Source organism: Caenorhabditis remanei, chromosome V (assembly GCF_010183535.1).
Source record: "Caenorhabditis remanei strain PX506 chromosome V, whole genome shotgun sequence".
Lineage (NCBI taxonomy): Eukaryota > Metazoa > Nematoda > Chromadorea > Rhabditida > Rhabditidae > Caenorhabditis > Caenorhabditis remanei.
The window spans coordinates 19,332,960-19,352,851 of NC_071332.1; the positions used below are offsets into that span (position 1 = coordinate 19,332,960).

At 38.7% G+C, this 19,892-nt stretch overlaps 7 protein-coding genes across 7 annotated transcripts; 1 reads left to right on the forward strand and 6 right to left on the reverse strand.

The window, feature by feature from the left end:
• Positions 1-24: 24 nt before the first annotated feature.
• GCK72_021279 (uncharacterized protein) lies at positions 25-1,593 on the forward strand (the record flags this gene model as incomplete). Its single annotated transcript, XM_053734158.1, has 2 exons — positions 25-55; positions 842-1,593. 2 exons carry the CDS (start codon positions 25-27, stop codon positions 1,591-1,593), a joined length of 783 nt encoding a protein of 260 aa, XP_053583071.1.
• An 893-nt stretch (positions 1,594-2,486) lies between these two features.
• Positions 2,487-5,313, reverse strand: GCK72_021280 (uncharacterized protein; the record flags this gene model as incomplete). Its single annotated transcript, XM_053734159.1, has 4 exons — positions 2,487-3,381; positions 3,590-3,781; positions 4,431-5,066; positions 5,117-5,313. The coding sequence occupies 4 exons, from the start codon at positions 5,311-5,313 to the stop codon at positions 2,487-2,489; spliced, it is 1,920 nt and encodes a 639-aa protein (XP_053583072.1).
• Positions 5,314-5,649: 336 nt separating this feature from the next.
• GCK72_021281 (uncharacterized protein) lies at positions 5,650-6,216 on the reverse strand (the record flags this gene model as incomplete). The annotated part of the gene is made up of 1 exon (XM_053734160.1): positions 5,650-6,216. The coding sequence occupies one exon, from the start codon at positions 6,214-6,216 to the stop codon at positions 5,650-5,652; it is 567 nt and encodes a 188-aa protein (XP_053583073.1).
• Positions 6,217-7,162: 946 nt separating this feature from the next.
• On the reverse strand, positions 7,163-8,169 carry GCK72_021282 (uncharacterized protein; the record flags this gene model as incomplete). The annotated part of the gene is made up of 2 exons (XM_003086988.2): positions 7,163-8,039; positions 8,090-8,169. 2 exons carry the CDS (start codon positions 8,167-8,169, stop codon positions 7,163-7,165), a joined length of 957 nt encoding a protein of 318 aa, XP_003087036.2.
• A 572-nt stretch (positions 8,170-8,741) lies between these two features.
• Positions 8,742-9,726, reverse strand: GCK72_021283 (uncharacterized protein; the record flags this gene model as incomplete). The annotated part of the gene is made up of 2 exons (XM_003097953.2): positions 8,742-9,594; positions 9,647-9,726. The coding sequence occupies 2 exons, from the start codon at positions 9,724-9,726 to the stop codon at positions 8,742-8,744; spliced, it is 933 nt and encodes a 310-aa protein (XP_003098001.2).
• A 526-nt stretch (positions 9,727-10,252) lies between these two features.
• On the reverse strand, positions 10,253-10,972 carry GCK72_021284 (uncharacterized protein; the record flags this gene model as incomplete). The annotated part of the gene is made up of 1 exon (XM_003097996.2): positions 10,253-10,972. One exon carries the CDS (start codon positions 10,970-10,972, stop codon positions 10,253-10,255), a length of 720 nt encoding a protein of 239 aa, XP_003098044.2.
• Positions 10,973-12,525: 1,553 nt separating this feature from the next.
• GCK72_021285 (uncharacterized protein) lies at positions 12,526-13,568 on the reverse strand (the record flags this gene model as incomplete). Its single annotated transcript, XM_053734161.1, has 2 exons — positions 12,526-13,435; positions 13,489-13,568. 2 exons carry the CDS (start codon positions 13,566-13,568, stop codon positions 12,526-12,528), a joined length of 990 nt encoding a protein of 329 aa, XP_053583074.1.
• Positions 13,569-19,892: the final 6,324 nt, after the last annotated feature.

Genomic DNA, 19,892 nt, shown 5'->3' on the forward strand with positions numbered 1-19,892 from the left:
AAACAAGAGGAAACTCGGTTTGATATGGAATACCGAGCAGAGAAACACGTGACTGGTATTTTTTGGGTTCAAAAAAACATAAAAAGCAATAAAAAAACAGAAAATAATTCAATAAATAAGGTAATAAACAGATTAAAGTTTGCAAAAAGTCTGTTTTTCACATAAAGCATTTGAAAACGCGACATTGAAATTTGAGGTCTCATAACTTCAGTGGAAATGTTTTATAGGTTTCCAAACTTTGTGAACATTTCAATTACTGTTAAATAAACTTATATACGAAGTTTCTTAAAATTTTGAAACTTTCACTTTTTTCACCATGGAGGGGGGTACGTGAAAATTTCTCGAAAAAACACACATTTTTGCTTATAAAAAAAAAAGGTCGCGGAATTTCGGGATAAAAATTGGCACAAAGTCGGACGGTCTAAATACAATCAAACTGCAATAAAAAACTTTTTTAACCTAATAATAAAATTGTTGGGGGCATGCAAAAAACTGAAATTTTTTTCAAAAAATCTTTTTTTTTGACTGATGCCAAAAGATTTTTCAAAAGTTGTCAACACAAAAAATGTTCAAAAACACGCTTAAAACTCATTTCTGAACTTTTTTTTCAGATATCAGTTGAAGGGAAAAAATCCATTTTTTCACTTCTCCGATTTTTTTCTATATGTCAAAGGGGGCGGAGCCTAAAAAGCTGTACGGTTTTTTCATAAAGTCATCATAGGGACCCATAATATCAAAAAACCAAATGGGCTAATCGCGTTTGGCCGATGTGTTCCATGGGTAGTTCGAGAAATACTGACATTGTCTCTTAATACATACGTTAGTTCCATCAACTTGTCAGTACATGTCGATTATCTTTCAATCAGAGCTTCTCAAAGAAATGATGAACCAGTAGAACTGAGGTTTAACACATCAACCGTTTCAAGCGATGGAACTCTAAAATGGTTGGAGCGGGTTTTAGATGTGATAGATGCTGATTCGATTGAACAAGTGAATCTTTACGAATCTCAGCGACTAGACGATGTATGCGAAGCTCTTACTAGATTGAAAGAAGTCCGCACTTTATGCATCAGGAGTAACTGTCCCAATAGATTTGCAAAGAAAGCGTTAAAAATCCTGACTCCAGTCACGTCGGAAACTGTAATGTTCAAAATTCCATTCAAAAACCGAAAAGAATTGGAAATTTATATGATGAGCAGCACAAAATCCTTAACTATCTTCGCTGATCGTTTCTCAAAATTCAAGTACAGTATTCAAGCCTTTTTTGTGTCAAACTCACTCAGATTGAAATTAAAACAATGGTCGTTGATGGAACATAGTATCAACCAATTTCTTACAAAGTGGTTGCAAAATGAGCATAACTCTCCGCTCGAGCATTTGTCGATAGATAATGATGAGAATTTCTATATACCGCATGTATTGGAAGGATTGGACGCTGTTCCTTTTTTAGAAGAACGATTGTTCCACTACTCAGCACAGTTAGATATTCCTCCGAAAACGATTTATGGAGGATATGATATAAGAGGAATGAATGGAAAGAAAGTCACAATCAGATCCGGTTTCTATAGGATCGATTTCTACGTTTGGCCTTAATTGTGTCTTCTTTATTGCTGATCCTTCGCATATTTCTCAATTGTCTTCATGCAGTTTCTATAAAATAAATAATTTGTTTTTACCATATCTAACTGCTATTCCCAAGTTTCTATCGGATCTCATATCTTATGTAAAACCCTCTGAAAGCTTAGAATGTATTGGCAAACTAATGAAAATTCCGATGGGAGGTGGATGCAGAATTAATTAAGGTACTACAGGAGGATAAAGCGCACCGCACGACCGCCACGCGGCTGAATTGCGCTCTGGGAAGGCAAACATCTTCATGCAGACAATGCAGGGGAATGAGAGAGGGTGTACATGACTGAGAAACAAATGTCTGGTAGTATTGAGGAATGCACTTTCAGGGAGACAATGCGTACATTCTGGAGTCTCTGTAGACCTCGTGAAGCAACACACAAAAAATTGCTTCAGTTTGGATAAGTCTTTGTTGGCGAGTAACGACAAGGATGTGAACTTAAATTTGGGCAAACATGACCTAGAAATCCACAATGAAAAGTTCGGTCAGCTTTATTCACTTTGAAGTTTTTTATATCCAAAATTGAGTCAACAGTTAATAACTTGGAGTTCTAGAGTGCTCATTCGATCACACTGAAAATGTTGGGGCTTGTCTCGGTTGAGTGTCACAAGCTTGCTCATGAGGCAAAAACGCGCAAGTTACTTTGCTAACTTAAGTTCCTATGGTAGAACCAAAATCATTAATGAGTATGACACCAGCTGCTAGAATAGTAATCTTCAGATGTTCTCACGGCTACTGTGAGATTTTCCCTCATTTCATACTGACATACTGTGATTATAGCTTCATTCAGAACTTGTTAAAACATTGAAAAATGATTAAACAGATGTAAAAACACATAGTTAAGTGTGATAGAGAATCATGGCGAAACATCAAAATTGATATTTGTTCTTCCAAAAGTCTTTGCGAATGTAATAGCTGCCAACTTTCCATCTTTTCTTCTCACATCAAACCCTCCGGTGAATACTCTGAATTGAGAGAACGTGTTGGTCGAAAGGAGTTCTCTAGTCCGATTTTCTGTGAAACGAGTAGCATTCAATCCGCTCAGAAGAATGTTTTCATCGAAATGACCAAGTGATTTCACTGATAGATGCTCCAACCGATGGTTAGATGTTTTGTCCAACCAGTATGAAAAGAATCTGTTAAGGTCTCTCAGACTCAATGGGACTTCGTTCAATTCAAGTTTGACAGCGTTCGATATTAGAAGATAGCTAAGGTTGAATTGAAATCTCGATAGATTATCGTTGTAGATACTCAAAAATTCCACATTCCCCATCCAAAATGACTGGAATTCTTCTTGATTCGAAAATGGAGCTTTAAGTATATTGATCGATGAAGTGACTGGCGATAGAACTTGCAGTGCTCTTTTAGCTAAAGCGTTGCAGCAGTTGGACCATATTTCAAGAACAGTGACCTTTGGAATTACTTCAAAAACTGAGAACACATCGAATTTTGGTACCGCGTCGAGCTTCACGCTGAGCGATGGACATTGTGTCACATCGAGCACTCGCTCAACCCATTGTTCTGTAGATAATCCGATGTTTTTCCATTGAATTTTTTTGTACGGAAACATCACTTCTATCATCGTCGAGTCGTCTGTGTAGAAATACAGTGTTAGGGATGGCCCATCTGTCAGAGGAATCCTCATACAAACACAGTCAGTCTCTATTTCTAGAATGCAGCGGAAAGATGTGTTTTTGCGAAGGTATTTTGAGAGATTGTGAGTTCTTTTGGAGATAAGGGAGAACGCGATTCTGAAAAGATAAATGTGAATAGAGATGATGTGAAATCAGGTGCAAAATTACACTTCAATAAGCTCCATGCTTTGAAAAACTGGAATCAGCGCAAGTCTTGGAAGACGTAAGAGAGGAAACGGAGTCGTCATCTTGGGGCAGCGGAGAGTGAGTACAAATGAGATGAGGAATCAATGTCTGGTGGTGTCGGTGGGAGACCGCAACTCACGACCGCGACGCGGCTGGAGTGTCCTTTGGGAAGACAAACATCTTCAGAGACAATGCAGGGATGCGAGATAGAGTAGAGATGAATGAGGAATCGATGTCTGGTAGTATCGAGAGATGCACCTTCAGGGAGACTGTGCGTACATACTGGAGTCTCCGTAGACCTCGTGAAGCAACACACGAACCTTCGCCTCTGCTGTAATAAGAATTGGAAACCTAGGAAGAATGACAAATTGAAACGTGAGGGAGCAGTTTTATTTCTAACGCCGATATACCCAAATTAGTGCTAGAGTGTTCATTCTATTTTATAATATAACAGTAAAAATGTTTGTGTATTGACACTAGCTTCTTCATGAGAGCAAAACACGCTAGTCGCATTGCTTTCTCACGCTCCGATAGTAGAACCAATATTATTTATGACAACAATTGTGAAAGTAGTGATGTTCAGACGTTCTCACAACTACTGTGCGGTGTCCCCTCATTCCATACAGTCTTTCTGTAATTATAGCTTTATTCAGAATTCAGTTATTGAAAGATAATTAAACAGTGTAGGAAATAAATAGTTAAGTGTGATAGAGCATCATGGCCAAACATCGAAATTAATATTTGTTCTCCAAAACGTATCTCCGAATGTAATTGCTGCCAACTTTCCATCTTTTCTTCTCACATCAGACCCTCCAGTGAAATATCTAAGTTGATAGAACGTTTTGGTCGAAAAAAATTCTTTAGTCCGATTTTCTGAGAAACGAGTAGCATTTAATCCTCTCAGTAGAACGTCTTCATCGAAACGCCCAAGTGATTGTACTGATAGATGCTTCAACCGATGATTAGATGTTTTGTCTAACCAGTATGAGAAGAAGCGGTTGAGGTCCCTCAGACTCAACTTCACCTCTCTCAATTCAAGTTTGACAGCGTTCGATATTAGAAGATAGCTAAGGTTGAATTGAAATCTCGATAAATGATCGTTGTAGATACTCAAACAGTCAACATTCCCCATCCAAAATGACTGGAATTCTTCTTGATTCGAAAATGGAGCTTTAAGTATATTGATCGATGAAGTGACTGGCGAGAGAACTTCCACTGCTCTCTTAGCTAAAGCGCTGCAGCAGTTGGACCATATTTCAAGAACAGTGACCTTTGGAATTACATCAAAAACTGAAAACACATTGAATTTTGGTACCGCGTCAAGCTTCAGTTTTCTGAGAGATGGACATTTTGTCACATCGAGCACTCGCTCAACCCATTGTTCTGTAGATAATCCGATGTTATTCCATTGAATTTTTTTGTACGAAAAAATCACTTCTACTGTCGTCGAGACGTTTTTGTAGAAATACAGTGATAGGTGTGACACATTTGTAAAAACAATTCTCATGCGGAGACAGTTATGCTTTATTGCCAGATCGATGTAGCGGAAAGATGTTTTTTTGCGAAGGAATTTTGAAAGATTGTGAGTTCTTTTGGAGAGAAAGGAAAACGCGATTCTGAAAGATGAACTTGAGGAGACATTAAATAAAATCAGGTGCAAACTTACACATCAATAAGTTTCATTTGTTGGAAAATAGGAATCAGTGCTAGCCTTGGTAGGCATAAGAGAGGAAACGGAGTCGTCATTTTGGCAGCGGAGAGTGGGTACAAATGAAATGAGGAATCAATGTCTGGTGGTGTCGGTGGGGAGACCGCAACGCACGACCGCAACGCGGCTGAAGTGCACTCTGGGAAGACAAACATCTTTAGGAAGACAATGCAGAGATGTGTTTGAGCTAGGAGTCTCCGTAGACACCTTATAAACCAAACACACAACCGGGTTTTAGAAAAGACGGGAGGAGGAAAGCGTAATAAAAAAAGTGTCAATATTCCCTGAGATCGGAAGGCGGAAAGCAGAGTTTCATTTGCTGGAAAACTGATATAAGCGCACGTAGGCGTAGGAGACCACATTTCAGTTCTAGTCTTTAGAGTTGGCAGGAGTCTTTTTCGTGGATAAAGACTTTATTTCACGGAAACAACATTGAAAATTGCAGGATTAAATTTGAACAATCACAACAATTAACAATAAAAAAGAGACAGTCAAGGCCAAACGTAAAAGTCAATGATTTCATCCTCAACACCCGATTCGAATTTAATCGTGGCCAACTTTCCATCGTCTCTTCTTACATCAAATCCCCCATTAATAATTTTCGGTGGAGTGTCTAGTTGTGTCGAGTAGTGGAACGTTCTTTGTTCTAAACATGAAACAGCGTTCAATCCTTTCAGAAGATTGTTTTCATTGACATGTTCGTAAACATTCACTGAGAAATGCTCCATCCGTGAATCACATTTATTTTGCAACCAATTTAAGAAGAATTGGTTGATACCCTTGACGCTTGATGGCAATTCTCTTAGTTTTAATTTTAGTGCGTTGGCAACTAAAACATCATCAATACTGAACTTGAACGAGATCTCTGCTCTGAAGCTGTGTATAGCCAAAAAGTTCAAGTTGCTCTTCAGAAAAGTCTGAAACTCCTCTCTGCTCTCGAATGGAATTTTGTACAATGTGATTTCAGTGGTAACTGGAGAAAGGATTCCTAGGGCTTTCTTTGCAAAACTGTTTGGAACACCGTATCCAACTCTCACAAAAAAACCACATTTTATCATTTTTTTATGTGGTTTTCTGCACTCAAAAACTTTTTTATATCATTTTCGGGTTACTGTATACACTAGTCCGCAATCACTGTGTGAAGTGCACACAACTTTTTCGACTGAGTATTTAATGCGGGTTTTTCTAGGCCACGCGTCGCCGCAGCCCCGCCATGTTCCATTTGTTCGAAAACGCAAATCAATGCAAGTCTAGGAAGACGTAAAAGAGGGAACGGAGTCGTCATCTCGGCAGGGGAGAGAGGGTACAAATGAAATGAGGAATCAATGTCTGGGCGGTAGATTAGGGAGACCGCAACGCGGCTAAAGTGCGCTCTGGGAAGATAAACATGTTTAGGGAGACAATGCAGGGAGTCTTTGGAGACCCGTTCAAGCCAACACAGAAATCTGGCCTCAGTTGGAATAAGACTTTTTGTTGATACATACAATCTTACAAGCAGTATATGTCCATACAATCTTGCGAACATAACTTGAAAAATATTTTTGCAGTTTTTCTATTCATTATAACAAACTATTATTTCTTCTTGCACATGTGCCATGAATAGTTTTGAGGGACTCAAAAATGTGATAGCTTCGCTACCGGATTATATGTAGAGATCTCTACCGACTTTTGACCTGGGTTTAATGCGGAATGGAATTCGAATTCACTAATTAAATCATCGATTATAACCGGTCTTCTTGTGTATATATATATATATATATATATGTAGCCCTCTGTTCTCATTCTATGTCTGAATAAAGTTATAAGACCAAGCTACTGGACCGCACACTATAGTTCAGGAATGTTTCAAAGCGGCCTAGATGCGGTAAAGCTTGGTAACAGACTATATTTGTCAGTAACTTAAAATATGCAAATGATTCATTTTATAGAAATAGAAGTTTATGTAGAAATAGACAATTGAAACATTTCATTCAATGCGAAGAACCAACAATAAAAAAGATACAATTAAGGCCAAATGTAAAAATCGATGCGTCTTATAGGGTAAGAGTTTCCAAATGTAATTGTGGCTTTCTTCCCATCTATTCTTTTTATGTCATATCCTGATGAAAACGCTTCAAAAGGGAAGTCTATCTCTTTTGAGTAATGGAACGTTCTTTCTTCTAAAAAAGGAACAGCATCCAATTCATTCAGAAGATTGTCTTCATCGACATTTTCGCGCACATTCATTGAGAAATGCTCCATCCGTGAATCACATGTATTTTGCAACCAATTCAAGAAGAATTGGTTGATATCCTCGACTCTTGATGGCCCTTCTATTAGATCCAATTTCAGTGGGTTTGCAATTAAAACATCATCCATACTGAACTCGAACTTTGGTATCTCTGAGGCGCAGTTGTATATACTCAAATAGTCCAGATTGGTTTTTAAAAAAGTCCTAAACTCTTCTCTGTTCTCAAATGGAATACTCCACATGTTGATTTCATTGGTAACTGGAGAAAGGATTCTTAGTGCTTTCTCAACAAAACTCTCTGGACAGCCTGGATGGATGTATAGTTCACTGATATTATTTAGTGAAGAATGTGCATCGCACATATAGAGTCGTGGAGGTCCCCTGAGATCCACGCGTTTGAGCGATTTGCAATTTGTCACATTTTGAACCCGCTCGATCCATTCGGATACTGATAGCCCGACATTTTTGTGTGAAATCGTTTCCGCCACCGGAAAAATACTTGTGTTGAAAGGCAGTTCTTGTCTATATATAAAAAGAGCTGCGAGATAATGACTGTCGTTCTCAACTACCAAATCAATGGAACTGGCAGATAATTTGCGGAGACATTTTGAGAGGTTCTTGGCTCTTTTGGAAAGAAGTGTAAACATGATTCTGAAATTATTGAGTATGAGGGTTAGAGCATAAGAAAGAGGAAAACTTACACTTCATTTGGTTCCATGTGCATAAAAACTGGAATCAGTGCAAGCCTTGGAAGGCGTAAGAGAGGGAACGGAGTCGTCATCTTGGTAAGAAGGAGAGAGGATATAAATGAATGAAGAATCAATGTTTGGGGGTGTGGGGGGAGACCGCACCGCACAACCACGACGCAGCACTCTGGGAAGATTAATATCTATACGGAGGGCATCTCTAGTGTCTGCTTCCCTAATGAGTCAGGAATGAAGTGAGCATATAAAAAGACAGAACGCTACACGCGACCGCGACGGGGCTGAATAGTCCTTTAGGAATGGTTCATAAGAGAGACTAAGCACACATAGATTCGAATGTTCACCGTCACGCAAAAATATGTCATTCTAGTCAATAGAGCGCGGCTGCACTAGCAGCTTTGACCTCATCGTGCATAAATAGTTTTGAACTGGTTCAAAATGTGATACCTTTGCTACGAGAAAATAGATCAGGAGAGTTTCAAAACCAGCTGCTTGGACACGGTAAAGCTTGGTGACATACTGTATTTGTGGGTAACTTAAAAACACAAATGATTCATTTTATCAAAACTGCAAAGGTTTTGTAGAAAAAGACAATTGAAACACCGATAATATCATACAGAACGAAGAACCCATAATAAAAAAGACACAGTTAAGGCCAAACGTAGAAATCGAAGCGTGTCCCCTGGTAACCGTCCTCAAATGAGATTGTGGCTTTCTTTCCATTTATTCTTCTTATATCGTATCCTCCAGAAAATGTGTTCGGAAGAATTTCCAGCTCTTTTGAGTAGTGGAAAGTTCTTTCTTCTGAAAAAGGAGCAGCCCCCAATCCTTCCAATAGTTCCAGTCTATCGACACTCTCATCTATAATCATTGTCAGATGTTCGAGTGGAGAGTGATGTTCATTTTGCAACCAATTTGAGAGAAATTCTTTGATACTTCTGGCACTCAATGACTTTTCTCTTAATAACAATCTGAGTGAGTTTGACACTAAAAAGGCGTCCATTTTGAACTTCAACTTAGAGAACCCCTCGATAAAAATACTTAAGTATTTTTTGTTGCTCTTCATGAATATTTCCAGTTCTTCTTGGCTTTCAAATGGAATTTTGAACATTACAGTCTCCGTCGTGACTGGAGTCAGAATTTCCAACGCTTTCTTCGCAAAACTATTGGGACAGTTAGCCATGATGTATAAATAGCGGACTTCTTTCAATATAGTAAGGGCGTCGCTCACATCGAGTCCCGGAGATCCGTGAAGATTAATTTGGAATATCGAGTAAGAATTCAGCACATCTAGTACTCGCTCCAACCATTTCGACAATGAAATCGTCCCGTTTACGGGTTTTGTTTTAATGTGCAGTCTTAATGGTTTATAATAATTACTCAGATAAGCTAAGATTGAAAGATCATTGATGTCTACTAAAAAGTTGATTGAATTAACAGATGTTTTCCATAAAATTTTCACGAGGTTTTTTGCTCTATTGGAGAGAAGTGAGGATGCAATTCTGAAATCATTAAATATAAGGGATGGAACAAAAAAGAACAAGGGAAACTTACATTTCACTTGGTTCCATATGTTGGAAAACTGGAATCAATGCTAGCCTTGGAAGACGTAAAAGAGGGAACGGAGTCGTCATCCTGGTAAGGGGGGGGGGGGGGGGGGGAGAAGGATGAGGAATCAATGTTTGGTGGTGTCGAGGAGAGACAGCAACGCACGACCGCGACGCGGCTGAAGTGCCCGCTGGGAAGACAAACATGTTTAGGGACATCACCTGCACATCAAACTCTCTTCGCATCTGGGGGTGAGTACGGAAATCAAACGCGCTCCACTAGACTCGAAACAAGGGAGTAGGTGTGGGAAATTCACAATAAAGGTAACTAAATCCCGGCCAAACATAGAAATCGATAAACGTCTACCCCTAAACGTCTCCAAAATGTGATTGCAGCTTTATTTCATTCAATCTGTTATTCGGTAATCATATCATCTAGAAAACGTCTCTGATGAAGAATTTACATTTTTTTGAATAACGAAAATCAATCAAATAAACAATGACTTTATTTGTTCAAAACGTCAAAATTAAATAATCAGAATAGAAAATTGCACGACATATGAAAAGGATGAATATTCAAATCAATCATTTAAACAAAGCGATGTAGAGAGTATCATTGCCAAACATAAAAATCGATGAACGTCTGTCCAAAAAAGGGTGCAAATACAATGGTGGCTTTCTTCCCATCTTTTCTTACGATATCATATCCTCCACAAAACGATACTGATGAAGTGTCCAGTTGTTTTGAATAAAAGAACGTTCTCTCTTTGTTTACTGGAAAAGGAACAGCGTTCAGTACTTCCGGAAGACACGTTTCATTGATATCTTCATTTGTGCACAATTTCAGATGTTCTAGTCGAGAGTTGTGTTTGCTGTGAAACCAGTTTGTAAGACATTGGCTGATATCTGTGGCACTCGATTTGACTTCTCTCAATTGCAGTTTGAGTAGGTTTGTGTTTAGAAGGTCATCAAGAGTGAACTTAAACTTCTGGAAAGTGCTGGCCTGAACATTCAAATAGTTCAAATTGCTCATCAGAAATGTCTGAAACTCTTCTCTGGTGTCAAACGGAATTTCGAATAATGTAATTTCCCTGGTAACTGGTAGGATGATTTCCAGCGCTTTCTTTGCAAAGTTATCGGAACACTCGTTGAAGATGTATAGTTTCAGGATATTTTTTAGTTTACCAAAAGTGTCGCACACATCAAGTTGTGGAGATCCCTTGAGTTGAAGGTGACAAATCGATTCACAACTTGTCACATCTAGAATCCGCTCCACCCATTGTGATGCTGACAATCCGCTATTTTCGTGAGTGAACCTTCTTTCTTGAGACATCACATTGACCAATTGCGGAGCGCTCTCTGTGTAGAAATAGAGGGGCACTGATTTACCAGGGTCACTGATTTTTTCTCTCAAATCAACTGGGATATAAAAGTGATCGCTCTCTACAAACAGATTCATGGAGATGGCAGATAATTTGCGACAAATTTCGGGCCTTTTTGGAAAGTAGCGAAAACGCAATTCTGAAAAGATAAACTTGAGTAGAAAAAAAATAACATCAGATGCAAACTTACACTTCAATAAGCTCCATGTGTTGAAGAACTGGAATCAATGTAAGTCTTGGAAGACGTAAGAGAGGGAACGGAGTCGTCATTTCAGTAAGGAGGATAGGACAAATCGCGACGCGGCTCAAATGCTCGGGTACAAATGAATAATGGTGAGAGGTGGATGTGGAATCAATAGAGAGGAGGATAGACCGCAACGCCCGACCGCGACGCGGCTGAAGTGCCCCCTGGGAAAACAAACATTTCGAGGGAAACCGCCTGCACATCTAACTCTCATAACAAGTCGCGCACGGCATCTGGGTGTGAGTACGGAAATCAAACGCGCTCCACTAGACTTATTTCAATTCGCTGTTTAGAAATGAGTAAAGAACCAATGTCTGAAAGGATCAGTGGGGAGTAGAGTGTCGCCTCGCGAGACGAAACTCGCAAAATTCCCGATTTCCCGGTTTCGGCTCGACTCGGTTCGTCCCGGTTCGTCTCGCACTCTGTCTCGGTTCGGTTCGGTTCGTCTCGGTTCGGTTTGTCTCGCATTCGGTTCGTTTCGATTCGCAAAAAGTTCGGAAAGTTCATTTCCCGCAAATTACTCGCAAAGTTCACAAGACAAAGTGAACTATTTGTTTTTCACGCGTTGATAATTTCTACCGTTGATTTTCTGAAAATAATAATTTGGTAATTAAAGTCGTGAACTTTTCCAAAATAATAAAATAAATTTCAGAAAAAATAAATGGAAATGAGATTAGAAAAAGTTCACGACTTTAATTACCAAATTATTATTTTCAGAAAAAACGGAAGAAATGATCAACGCGTGAAAAACGAATAGTTCACTTTGTCTTGTGAACTTTGCGAGTAATTTGCGGGAAATGAACTTTCCGAACTTTTTGCGAATCGAGACGAACCGAATGCGAGACAAACCGAACCGAGACGAACCGAACCGAACCGAGACAGAGTGCGAGACGAACCGGGACGAACCGAGACCGAATACCCGCGGGACTCGCATGAACTCTCGCTACTCGCGGGACAGGGTGTCTTGCGAGGCGACACTATAGTGGGGAGACAGCAACGCAAGACCGCGACGCGCCTGAAGTAAGTGAACTTTAGAGTTTTCTATTCTCGTTAGTTTGTGACAGAGTTTAGGGTCTCATAAAAGGTGATTTTTCTCTGTTTCTATGATTCCTTGATCATTTCTAGTGGTGTATGTTATGTAACAATTTGAATTTATAGTGAGAAAAACTTTATTTCATAGAAATAACAGGACCAGACAATACTATTTTTTAAAAATTTGATATCAATTATGTAATAAATGATGCAATAACTGATACAATATCATGGCCAAGCGTAGAAATTGATGAATGTTTCTCCCCAAACTTCTCCAAACGTGATTGTGGCATTTTTTCGATCCGTTCTCCTTATATCATATCCTCCAGAAAACGATGCTGACGAAGAGTCCATTGGTTTTGAGTAGTGGAACGCTCTTTTTCGGTCCCTTGGAAAATAAAGTGTTTTCAGTCCTTCCAGAAGATTCTTTTCATCTACTTCTTCGAATGTACACACTAACAAGTGCTCCAGTCTTGAATCACATTTCTTTTCCATCCAATTTTTGAAAAATTGATTGATTTCTTTGAGATTTAATTTCCCGTCATTGAGGTTTAATTTCAGCGCATTCGTGATCATAAGATCTTCAAGAAAAAACTTGAACGTCGGGAAAGTGCTAGTATGGATATTCAAATAATTTAAATTGCTCTTTAGGAAAGTCTGGAACTCTTCTCTAGTCTCAAACGGAATTTTGAACAATATGATTTCCCTGGTAACTGGTGATACGATTTCCAGAGCTTTCTTTGCAAAAATGTTGTCACAGTCCTGGAAGATGTATAATTTCCGGATATTTTGAATTGAAGCAAAAAGGTTGTACACATCCAGATGTGGAGATCCCTTGAGATCCAGATGACCAATCGATTCACAATTTGTCACATCTAGTACCCGTTCCAACCATTGTGATGGTGACAATCCGCTGTTTTCGTGAGTAAACGTTCTTTTTTGAAACATTGCATTGACCAATTGCGGTACGTTCTCTGTGTTAAAATAAAATTTCAGTCCCTCTTCTTTCCACCATTCAAAATGAACACTGACGTCAAGGTGATTGCTCTCTACTATCAGATGAACACTACGGGTAGATAATTTGCGAAAGATTTTTGACAAATTTTTGGCTTTTTTGGAAAGTAGCGAAAACGCAATTCTGAAACGATAGAATATGAGGAACAGAACAAAAAAAGTAAGAGGAAAACTTACACATCTATTGACTCCATTTGTTGGAAAACTGGAATCAATGCAAGTCTTGGAAGACGTAAGAGAGGGAACAGAGTCGTCATTTCAATAGGGAAGAGAGTGGGTATAAACGAATGAGGAATCAATGTCAGTTGGTGTCGGGGGGAGGCCGCAACGCGTGACCGCGACGCGGCTAAAGTGCTTTCAGGGAAGACAAACATTTTTAAGTAGAACACCTGCACATCTAACTCTTGTCGTGAGAAGGTGAAACTCGTATAGATTAAAGTCCTAAGTTTGGTAGAATTCATCTGTACAAAAAAGGCTCTTAAAGTGGTTTGAGCATTCGGCAGAGCCCTCATGATAAGCGAAAATTCTAATTAGAGAAACTTCATTTGATCGAAAAAAGTGAAGAAAAGATAATTAAGAGAAACACAATTTGACGTCTAAAACACCTACATGATCATCCGCATTGACATCACCTACATCAGATCGGAGATAATAACTGACACCTTCAAAATATGTTATATTTTCTTTGTTTTTAAGATGATTGTCCTTCGATTTTTGTTTTATTGTCTAATAAATGTATGAGTTCTAATGAATTATATTAAAGCAAAACAGGACAAAAAAAAAGAAGCTATGCCAGAACCTGGACCGCGCTTTCCCCAAGCCTCCCACAAGTCTTCGCCTGCTTTTACGTAACATTTGTGGGAGGCTCGTGCTAGACTTGGCGACACTTGCCGAGATGTTTTGAGGCATCACCAGTACATCAAACTCTCTTTGCAACTAGTCGTGCACGGCATCTGTATGTGAGTGCTTAAATTAAACCCGCTCTTTTTTTGTTGCTTCATTAGTTTGTTACAGAAATGTATGGGATTTCTTTTTCAGATTTTCCTGGACCATGTCTAGTGGTGTATTTAACATAACAAATTGATTTTCTAGTAAACATCATTTTATTTCGTAAAGATAACATAACCAGTCAATTAAGAGGCACTATCTGTAAGAGTGAGAATGTTTGTGTTGGGCTTTGGCACAGTTGCAAAAAGTTGTTTCAATCCGAACTTTTTTCACAGCATAAGTACCCCTATGGTAGTGGTTCACAAAAAATATGTCACCAGTCCCTTATGACGTCATCATAAGAAAATATGACTAATAATTGAATTTTCACCCAAAAATTCATAAAAATTTCAATCTTCCAGATAACATTAGGAAACTTTGGCAAAATGTTAGGAGTGATTTTGACTACCCCTACACAAATTTTCAGCCCCTCAGACACCCCAGAAACCGTTCAAGTGAATTTCGCTTTCATGTTTTTCCAACTTTTCTCAAAAAATCCCTCTAGAAGTACTCAAATTTCAAATCGTATTCGTATTTTCCGCAAAAAGTTAGTTCTATTAGGTCCAATTAAAATCATCAAAAAACCATTGCACCATTTTGAGATATTTAGATTTTTTCAAAAATCACATAAGGGTCCCCCTTTATGAAAAAAAAATTTTCACGAAAAATTCAAAGAAAAAATTTGTTTCGAAAATAATTAGAATATTGATAAAAACCTTAGAATACTCTTTTAGATAACATTTTGTAATATTGCATCAATGTTCTGAACGGTTTTGAAACAAAATAATGTTGAATTATTTTTTCGATAAAAATTTTGTTCCATGGGGGGGACCCTTATATGATTTTCGAAATAAATGGAAAAATCTCAAAATGGTCCAATGGTTTATCATTTGTCTTATTTTGATTATTTGTTAAATTTAGCGAGCAATAAGTACATTACTTGAAATTCGTGTACTTCAGTACAAAATATTGATGAAAACGTTAAAAAATGGGAAAAAATTTCGATGAAGAAAAAAACGAAATCGGTTCAAACCAATTTCTGAGGTGTATAATCTTGGAATTGGTTTATTCTAAGGTTTTTATCAATATTCTAATTATTTTCGAAACAAATTTTTTCTTTGAATTTTTCGTGAAAATTTTTTTTTCATAAGGGGGGACCCTTATGTGATTTTTGAAAAAATCTAAATATCTCAAAATGGTGCAATGGTTTTTTGATGATTTTAATTGGACCTAATAGAACTTTTTGCGGAAAATACGAATACGATTTGAAATTTGAGTACTTCTAGAGGGATTTTTTGAGAAAAGTTGGAAAAACATGAAAGCGAAATTCACTTGAACGGTTTCTGGGGTGTCTGAGGGGCTGAAAATTTGTGTAGGGGTAGTCAAAATCACTCCTAACATTTTGCCAAAGTTTCCTAATGTTATCTGGAAGATTGAAATTTTTATGAATTTTTGGGTGAAAATTCAATTATTAGTCATATTTTCTTATGATGACGTCATAAGGGACTGGTGACATATTTTTTGTGAACCACTACCATAGGGGTACTTATGCTGTGAAAAAAGTTCGGATTGAAACAACTTTTTGCAACTGTGCCAAAGCCCAACACAAACATTCTCACTCTTACAGATAGTGCCTCTTAAAATGATAATCAAAGTATCATAAATTGCAAAAATACAGTCTATCAGAAATGAAAAAAACAACTATCAAAACGACGTGAATGAGTGAGAAAACGAGTTTTTGTTCAAAATTTTTCCGACATTCTTCCTTTTTGCTGCTCTGAATACTCACGTTTCTGCTGTTTTACGTTTATACTATTTCGACTATTTTTGGAAAATTTTGACGAAACGACTGAATCGACTATCGTTTTCGTTATTTATATCCCACCAGTCGGTTCACGTCGCCTAACGGCGACTAAACCTCCTTTTCTACACCACCCTTCTACTTGTTACCGCGCCTGCGGCGCTTCCCAAACGGTTGAGACTATCGAGGTCTCAGAATTCTCTCCAACTTATGGATCGTAATATTTTTCTTAACTTGTTAGCATACTTGCAAAATATCGGCCCGGCCCGGCTCGGCCCGTCGGCCCCGTAGAGAAAGTTGCCGGCCCGGCCCGGCCCGGTCGGCCCGGAGTCAAAAAATGAGCACAATTTTTTCACAAAATTTTTCGAAATTATTTAAAATTTTCATCAAAAATCGTCAAAAATCCTATGTACACTTGAGTTTTATCGATATGTAAAAACATAGTCGAAAATTCGACTTTTTTGCGAAAAAATCAAAAAATTTTCAAAAAAATTCAAATTTTCAAATTTTTGTACTGTGACCCGGGCCGGTGAAAATTCTCAAATCGGCCCGGCCCGGCCCGGCCCGTTGCAAGTATGCTTGTTAGTAGTTTTCTAGCTGTGAGCAGACTGTTCCGGAAAAACACAATTGTCAAATCTCTACTTTCCTGATACAATTTGTTTCCTTAATCCTCAATTTTTCTAAATCTAGCGATAAGAAAAAATCGTCCACGTCCCCACATGGGACACATCCAACTGATTACAGTCAACGTTGCCTAACTTGCCAGATCGGATTCCTAAACGCATACACCTACACCATTTGAAAATCAAACTTAACCGCGAAATATAGCGCCTCACAGTATGGATTAACTTGATCCATCCTTCCCATGTAGCGAGGATCTGGTTGTGCATCAGTAGCAGCTACTGGAGAAACAGAGTTGACGTGTCGACTTCCGAACTCGATGTGGTCTGCCCGTCTCTTTCACTTGAGTTACAGACGCTCTGATGGTGTTTGCTCTTCTTCTTCCTTCCGTCACACCTTCGGGATCTTCTGATCGTCTGAAAGCAGCCTGGGAAATCATTGAAGCCCGTCCAGATTTCATTTGTTCTTCGGACTCATTTTTCCTGCTGATTTCCATTCGTTTCGTGTTGGTTCTGTTATAGTTCGACTGTCGACTGCTCAGTGTCAGATTGTAGAAATCGTCTGACTGATGTATCATTTACCATAATTTTCAATCTCAGAGATAGTAAAGATCCGGACAATCTTGGGTGCCGGAAAGCAGTGCCCGACGTCTCCTTTTTGTCGATATTTTTCACCGGCGTTTTTCACCGGCTCCTGTGTCATCAGCTGAGTGCCCTCGATCCCTTCAATTCCGTTAAATTCTACGCTCACATCTTAATCCGAGCTGATATCCGTACTTATATTCATCTCGTCTCTTTCTGCCGTCAGGTCAACAACATTTGCTATGGAATCCTCACAATATCGGGTCCGGATAGCTTCACCGGACGTCTTCTTCTTGCCATTTTTCTTTGCCGATATCTGCGTCGTGTCCTCTAGCCCATCAATTTCTCCAAGCTCCACTCTCCCATCTGATTCTGATCGATGGAACACACCTTCATCTATTTCTTCTTCTGTACTCAATCAAACTTAGACCATTCAACCCGAAAGTCAGACTATCACGAAGCGGTTGGAAAAAACGGATTTTACGTGGCACGCGGCTTCCGCTCGTCATTATATTTTAAAAATGGGAGGAGCGAAAACAGTGATGAGAAGAAGGGAAATGTTGGCCAAAATGGCTATCAATACTTTTTTTAAATGTGGACCCATATGGATCCGTCACCTGTGTCTTGAAAACTGCCCGTATCTATTTGTGATACCTATCAATCTGGAAGGAAACGAAACGTTTTTAGTCCTCTATTTTTTTCTGAATCCGATGATAACAAAAAATGTTTGTCGTCGTCCCTTTTTTAAGAAACGGTTCGCATTTGTTCGTGACGTAGATCTCACTGGACACAAACGACATGTTCGGAAACTTCTATTTTTCCGAACCTATCAACAAAAAATCAAAAAACTTTTCTCGTCACCCGGGATCGAATTTAAAACTAACTGTAGTCAACGTCGCATAACTTGCCAGATCGGACGCGGCGACACGCAACCCTCACCACAGGTGAACCGCTGGGAATCCTATATGTGAAGGTGCCCGAATAGCGCCCTATGTGTGTCCATAAATGAAAAGTGGATCGCGCGTGTGCCGCATATGTGCGGTCGTCTTTTCTGTGTACTGGCAGCGCGTGCACCCATATAGCTCCCATATGTATGGTCCATATTTGAGGGTGGCGGCCGGCCGCCGCAACGACACTCCGGAATTACACGTGGGCGTGTTGTTTACCGTAAATCGACGCGACATTTTTTTCTATAAGTCCGGGCCCATTTTCTCCGTTTCTCGAAGTTTTTCACATATTTTCTTAATTCTTTTTGCACAAAACAGATAATGGCAAACTTCAAAAATAAAAATAAATATATTCAAACTTGCGGAAACTTATTTTTTCAATACAAAAATTGTTATTTTCTCAAGAAACTAGAATTTTAAGTTTTTGTTGAGAAGTTCGGGTCTGATGTTCTGCTTCACTTCGGTATGATAAGAAATCATATTTTTCAGGTGGATTTAAAGGTAAGAAGGTAAGAGTTTGTCATACCGAAGTAAAGTCAAAATACCGGACTTCGAATTTCTTCGACGGGTATCATTTTCTTTCAGAGCTCAAAAAAAAGCTTGAGAATCAATGATTGTGTTATAACCACCAAGCTAACATAAGATTTTTATAGGAAATCGTGTGTGATTTTCAATTTTTTAAAAGTATTGCCATTATCTGTTTAAAAAAGGAAAGAACTTCGAGAAAAGAGGAGAAAATATACAAGTCCGAAAAATGGGAAGTGAACAAGGTGGAAAAAGAAAAGTGAAACAACATGATAACATTACATACCAATCACAACAATGAATTTGGCCTTTCTAGTGTTTCATACAGAATAATCAACCAAATGCGATTGGTAGAATTAATGCTGATTATGCTATCCATATACGTTCCATATGCGCTCCACGTTCTCGGCCGACCGCGCGGTGATCCACATAGACACATATAGGGCCCAACCCTCATTCTTTTTAGCCGCACATACGCCACCGCGCGGTTACATATGTGTTTCCCAGCGGTTCACCTGTGACCCACGCGGCCCACGGAAAATGCAAGCCGAAGAAAGGAAAGAAATGACGACGCTTAGGCCGACAGTTTCACGCCACTTTTTCCGCTTTTTATTCCCCATGCTTTATCAGTGTTTTTGGCTCAGAAGGCGTCATTTTGAGAATTTTGGAAAAAGAAAGAGACGGGCATCATTAAGAGAAAATTTCTAATTTTTTGGTCCAAATTTGAGAAAAATCGGTTCAGTAGGAAGGGCGGTAGGATCGGCGACATACGGACAAACATACAGAATCTGGTGTTTGTTAATAGTAAAGATATGGAATTCTATTACATGTAATACCCATGAGTTCCTTTCCCCCGACCAGAACTGATCACAATACGGCTTTTAAAGATTTTACATTTTAAAAATCCAATTTCTTAATGCATAACTAGCTGTTGATTAAATTATGAAGTATAGTCAAATAATCGACATTTTTGGAAAAACATTTATTCAAAATTTATGTCAAAAAAATTTTGAATTTCAAACCCCGAGCCGAGAAAAAATTACCAATTTCGACCTGGTCTGTGACAAGTTTGAAAATTATTAGTGAAACAATATTCTGCGTTCTTTATCCAAATTTTTC